This window comes from Drosophila serrata, unplaced genomic scaffold (assembly GCF_035046125.1).
Source record: "Drosophila serrata isolate PLE 108 unplaced genomic scaffold, ASM3504612v1 contig_293, whole genome shotgun sequence".
Classification (NCBI taxonomy): Eukaryota; Metazoa; Arthropoda; class Insecta; order Diptera; family Drosophilidae; genus Drosophila; species Drosophila serrata.
In genome coordinates, this window is record NW_028257191.1 from 2063336 (window position 1) to 2070000 (window position 6665).

Sequence of the window (6665 nt, forward strand, 5' to 3'; positions counted from 1 at the left end):
AACCTCTGGTCTGGTCCGGCTTACAACCATGGACTTCCTTCGATCGATTGCAATCAATAAACGGCTTAGACGGCATTATATATACACATATATATATTGTATGTTAGTACCACAGCGTCTCGTGCTAATCCATTTGCATGTCAACAGCAGCAATGTCCTTGGTTCGTCCCTGTCTGCTTCCGTTCGCCGAGTGCTAATAATCCGTACTGGACGGGGCCCTAAGTTGCCACTAAGCGCCCTAAACGGAGCTTGGCAATAAGCCAAGGCATTAAAAAGTAAATTTGCCTAAATCCGCTTAAAACAAAGCGGGGATTTGGATGGTACTCATACTCATATTCATATTCAAATACGAATTCAGACACTTGGACGAGACAAGTGTAGCCGTGTTTTTGGTTAACACCGGGGATAAGCGGCAGCTCATCTGGCAGCTGATCCCAAAGCCGGACTCTTTGCTTCGGGCTTCAGCTTTATGGTAATAGAGTGGTTTTAGCACTTGGCACAGCAAAACTTTCATTGAGAAGTCTTGTTTCATTGATCGAAGTCCATTCATTGGGTTAGTGGTTGGGAGATACAGGTAGATACCCAAAGGGGGAGTTGGTAATTGGTGGGGGCTCTTTCACCTTGGGAGCCATTACCCTGGAGATAATTAAACCCTTTTACTCTTAAGGAGATCAGGGGAAACATCTTAGGATGACAAGGAATCTGAGAGCTAGGAGAAAGACCTATGATGCTAGGATGCTTTGGTTTACCCAGGGAAAAGACACTTTAATTCGAGGATATCTTAGAAGTATTCTCAAGGTAAAGAGACTTGAACTCAAGGGTGTCTTTATATTTTAAGAATATTCCCAGAGAAAGAGACTTTACTTCTAGGGTATCTTAGTACTTTCTTTGATACATTTCGCACATTACTTTATTTAAGGTAATTTTCTATTAGAGGCTAAGATCTAAAGTATATCAAAACTAGCCTTAAAGTGCTTGTAAAATTTCCAAATCAAAAATTTGGGACACAAGGAAATGGTTATTTCCTATCATTACCAAAGATAGCTAATGAGATTTTTTTGTATTATAAAAACCTCACATAAATGTGCCTCTCAAGTTTGAACTTTGTGACAATTGTTGAACTTCTATTATAAGCAAAGTTCACTGATAAATGTACTCAGTAACTGCACTTCTTTTTAAAACAATTACCCATTAAAGATCACATACATTCTCCAAGTAACTAATTCCATTTAAACGTCCTTAAGTCTTTTAATCATAATATATTTATATATCATAAAGTTCCCATTTCCCCCCAATCAATCATTTGTAAATGTTTTATATTTTCATTTCAGTTTATTTGCTTTATTTCGCAGCTGGATTAAATATAATTCGATGGATTCTATAAATACGAAAATCGATTTCTAGCGGCGATCTTACGCTATATACAATTTAGTTTAAATACGAACTAGTCAAGCACTATATCACAGATGTCACGAAAAAACACAAGCTAGTCTAGCGAAAAAAAATGTGCTCTTAGATCTAACTTAGTCTAGTTACGATTGGTTAGCTTAGCCTACTAGCTAGCAGGAGGTGGGAATCAGGATTAAGGATTAAGGATTAAGGGTCACATAATATTCCAGGGGGGGGAGGGATAATACTTCCATTAGGAGGGGGATGGTGCAGTTGCTCTTATGTGACTAGAACGGCAACGGCTGAGGTTCAGGTTGAGGTTGAGGGTCATATCTCCAATAAATACGTACAATTCGGTGCTGGCAATTGAATAATTTACTTAAGCCTACGTTCGGTCGATTAACGTTTAAATTAATGGCGGGAGAGCTCTGTGGATGGGTGTATTTGGAGGAGATTGTGTGTGTTTGTGTTTGTGTGTGTAATCCTGAGGATGGGAGAAGCTGCAACCTCTCACGTGCGCTGCACGCTCGACTGGCGCTTGCCACGCATTCGGGTGGCACTTCTGCCACCGCCGGTTCCAGCACCGACCGTAGAAGATCTTGCCGCCGTTGCACCGGTACCAGAATTCGAGGCACTAGGACTTGGCTTGGACACCTCGTTGAACTCCTTGCGATTGAGGGCTGAGTTCACGGAGCTCCGCCAGCGCTGCTCCAATTGATGCTGCTGTTTCTTCTGGTTTTGTTTCCGCGAGTGTTGCTGCTTCCCCGTCTGCTGCTGTTGATGTTGATGATTTTGATGATGTTGATGTTGATGATGTTGATGATGATGGTACTGATGTTGGTTGCGTTGATGATTTCGCTGCTTTCTGGGCCGACGCTGGCCATCGCGACGCAACAGCTGCCACATGGTGCGCAGGAAGTCATAGTAATGATGCTTCACGAAACGCATGTCGATGGAATCGGCACTGGAGGAGCCACTAGCTCCACTTGGTCCACCGCCCGCCTTGGAGCGCAGCTTCAGGCGCTTGTTCATCTCCAGCCGGGAGATTTGCGGCAATGGAGCGGCAGACCCCGATGATGATGATGATGATGATGCTACCGTTGTGGCACCACCACTTCGCCGCTGCTTTTGCATGTGACGCGGACTCTGTGTCTGATTGACGGCCGTTTCCAGCTCGCAAAGGATACGCCGGGAGCTAAGGAGCAACTCACGGAGCTCCCGGGCAGTGCTCGATTCCCGGGTGATGGAGCGTTGATCCCAGCGGATTTGCTGGCGTCTCAGATAGGCAAAGCTGGCCACATATGTTTGCATGTTGCGGTACCAGCGCTTCAGGGCAATCTATAAAAAGGATATCAGAGAGAGAGAGAGATATGGAAGAGTTTCAAAATTAGATAGGAAGTTCTGCATAAGATTTTTGTAAGGATCTTTAAGATACTTTTTCAAGTAGATATCTAGGGTTATTTAGCTTCAAGGACTCACCGTTGAATTGGGCTTTAGCTTGGGCAGAAACTTGTAGTTGTGCGTGTGCAGGGACCACATGGTCATGTTGCGTATATCAATGGCCGAGTCCTGGCTGCTATTTAGACTGCGGTACTCCCTAAAGGCATGACGCTTCAGCTGATTGAAGCTCTGTGGATAAGAGAGATTAAAAGAGATCAAGGGTTAGTCCTGTTTGTGGGGCAGAAGCTCCTGAAGAAACTCACCTGCCTGGGACGCAGGCGTTTAAGACGCTCTCCCGCCGAGGGATGATAGTTGCCACCACAGGGATTGGCCCACTCCAGGGCGGTGGTGTTCTCATCAAAATTGCGATAATCTATCCAGTTGCTATTCCGCTTCCGATGGCGCTTCCTCAAGCCTGAGGAGGAGGAGGCGGAGGAAGCGGCGGAGCTGTTGCTATTGGAGGTGGAGGTGATGGTACTCGAGGTGGTGGTTCGCACCTGAAGACGTGCGGCATCGATCACGGTTAGTCCGCCGCTGCTGGTGGAGCGTGTTGCCACCGGCTGTGGCAGCTGGGCGGCTAGCATGATGGCAAGCAGTAGCAGAAGCATTTGATAATGGTGGTGGTGGTGGTGGGCCATTGCCGCATGTTGCTTGCAACCCGTACCGCCGGCGTTTCCGTTTCCGTTTCCGTTGCCGGCCGTGATGCTGCCTTTACCTTTGGTCGCAGCGCAATGCCGCCAACCAACTGGAGTAAGTGCGTCCATATCCATCGTGGGCAGGATGAAGGGTAGGGAAAGAAGGCGGTGGAAGGACAGGGTAAAAGAAAAGAAGAGGAGACAGACTATGAGTAAAATGGAAATTCAAATCGGATCCAAATGATTCCAAAAACTCTTTTCAAAACTCGCGACTCCTACAACTCCTAGGGATACTGGTCTATTCCTGGCTTCTCTCTCTCTTTCTCTCTCTCTCTCAATCTGATATCCTTGAGGCCTCGCCCGATTGATTGATTGATTGACGCTTCGCTGCATTCAATGCGAGTGCAACAACAACAGCAACCGTGCAACAGTCTGTGCAATTTTGTTCGCTTTTTTTAACATTTTCTCTGCGTATTTGTTGATTTTTTTTACGTTTTTTTACTTATTTTTTATTATTTCCAGGGCTATAAATATGTGTAAATGTGTTTTTGTTTTGGGGTGAGTGGTGGTGGTGGTGTTTTTTTCGGAAAGTGAAAACTTATTAATTTAGACAATTAACTCGAGAGTAGCCTGAGCTTGAGCCTGAGCAAGCCTCCTCAAGGGCGGGAAAATTTGGTGCAGAGAAAAGCGTGAAAAACGGCACCTGGAATTTCCACGGCGAAAGTTCGAGGCAAAAATTTTGGGACTACAAAAAAATAATGTTTGATTATTTGAAACTCACAAACTGAAGCTAATCTCTTTCGATTGAGTCACAAGATTTTACTAGCTAAATATTAATCCTGGTCGCTTTGGAAATCATTATCCTTTGAAGACTGGAGATCCTTGTGGGCTGGCTCCAATCTCCAAACTGATTGGGTTTCTGTTATTTTTGTAGTGATTAAATTAAAAATAATACACACACCGCATTATAGTTGAAAAATTAGATTCGTCAAGGATCCTCGCAGGATCCCCGTGCTTGCTTCGATCCTTATCGAAGATGTGCAGCTGCCTTTATCGTAACGGTTAATCCAAGTGGCAATCGCGATCACTTTTGCAAATACACAAAACACTTGAACAAAAATATATTTCTAGATATTTATCCGACGACGGATAATGATTGCTGATCTCTATGAAAGCAGAGAGAGTCTTGGGCCTTGAGTCTTGGGTTTTGGTATCTCTGGTTTCTTGGTGACTGTTCGCGGACACTTCTGCTCGCGTCCGAGTGTGAAAACGAACTGAGCCAAAGTTGCGATGGATTTGACCAGCTTTCTTTGTTGAGAGGCTGTGGCCGTGGCTGTGGCTCGGACTGTGGCAGCAGCGGCTGCGGCTGCGGCTGCGGCTGCTGAGCGGTACAATACGAGGCGACCCGACGAAGAGCAGCGCCAAAAGGCCGAAACCGAAACCCAAACCGAGACCGAAACCGAAACCGAGATCGCCACCAAGCCGAGCTCTGTCGACGTCGCTGCAAAGTAGAGCAAGACAAGCAGCACGAGCAGGCCATGATCTCTAGCTCCGTCTCGCTCTGATCCTCGGTATCCCGGGCCACCTGCCGGGGTCATATATATATATATGTATACCTGGCATACAGTCGCCGTCCCTGTTGCTCCTGCAGGCCACACGGTCGCCATTGCAACCTCCGTTATCCCTGCTGTCCAATCCGCTTCACTCGCTCACACACAGGGAGAGAGAGTGAAAGAGAGAGCGAGTGAGAGAGAGTGATCTTGAGCACAGGAGGGAGAGCCTACCTGACCCTGTCCCATTCTCACAGCCCCTAGTTTTCCCCTCACACTCCCTCTCTTTCACTCTTTCCCACTGTTTCGCTGTCTGCCTTTAAAGTGACCTTGAGCCTTGGCTGCCCCTGCCCGCTCACCCCCTCTCTTGACCCAAGAGTAAAATAAGTCCTGAAATTTGAATTCGATCAACGGAAATGACCAGAAAGAACGATCCAGGTAGGGAAAGGTGAGGCCTCTTCGAGAACTCTCCACATGCGGAAAAGCGGAGTTAATGGAGGAAAGCGGAAAAGCGGGGATCCCAACTTGAATTCATTTCAAAAAGTGATTTCAATTCTTATTTCAAATTAAGACTTCTTTTTCACTATTTACAAATTTCTTTAAATTTGTTCTTTATAAATTTATATAATTTCTTTAAGTAACATCGAAATCAATTAGAAAAAAACATATTTGTAATAATATATATAAGAAATTTATGAATATATTATCACAATCTTGTCTTATCATATATATTTTATAATTAATATGTTTCTAAAAAATATTATTAAATAAATTAAATTTTCTTACTTATTTCGATTGTATTTAATTTCTATAGTTGCTCTAAGAACACTAGACTGATTTGATACACGCTCATTTGTAATTCACCATAAGTATTTATTATATGTATTTATAATGATAATATTAACATCAATAATACTTATTAAAATATAGTTTATATAGTCTACTTCAAAAGTATTTCTGTAATCTGCACTACCGATCAGACTTTAACTTTGCACTGAAATCAAACAAGGGAACATTAAGGAGACTTTTCGGAAAATCTTTAAAATGCTTAAGTTTTGAAATTGAAGTTTTTACACTCCTTGCACTTAAATCTTTTAACTTAAAACTTAAATCTTTCCTAAATTATTAATTGGTTCGAATTCATTATTTTCCCTAAAAAAAATCCAAACATTTTCTGTAATAAATCTGAAATTTCCATACATTTTATAATATTTATATTATATTATTATTATTATTATTATTTTTAATATTATTATTATTATTATTATTTTTTAATCATTATTATTATTATTATTAATATACTATTATTATATATATTTTTTATATTATGTAGATATTAATTTAATTAAATTTTATTTTATTTAAAATTTTTTAAATATAATTTTGTACACACATACCATATAATTAAAAGTGAATATAGATATAACTCGAAATTCGTTTCTTTTTTAATTGTATGTTTTTATTTGATTAAGTAAAGGGTATTAAATAAGCTTTATCTTCTTTTGAAAAGTATTTAATAACATGGAAAAATCAGTGCATTGGCAGTAGGAATTTCCTGAACTGGCAAAGCTAGAGTTTCGGCATTCAACTTTTATATAACGAAGACCGCACACAGTTGGTCCAGGTAAATGGGTGCTGGGCTACCTAGGAT

At 42.0% G+C, this 6665-nt stretch overlaps 1 protein-coding gene across 1 annotated transcript; it reads right to left on the bottom strand.

Moving 5' to 3' along the window:
* Positions 1–1741: 1741 nt before the first annotated feature.
* On the bottom strand, positions 1742–4054 carry upd1 (unpaired 1). The gene is made up of 3 exons (XM_020942170.2): positions 3093–4054; positions 2869–3018; positions 1742–2727 (listed from the first exon to the last, which is right to left on the bottom strand). The coding sequence occupies exons 1-3, from the start codon at positions 3597–3599 to the stop codon at positions 1900–1902; spliced, it is 1485 nt and encodes a 494-aa protein (XP_020797829.2). The 5' UTR covers positions 3600–4054; the 3' UTR covers positions 1742–1899.
* Between the last annotated feature and the right edge of the window lie 2611 nt (positions 4055–6665).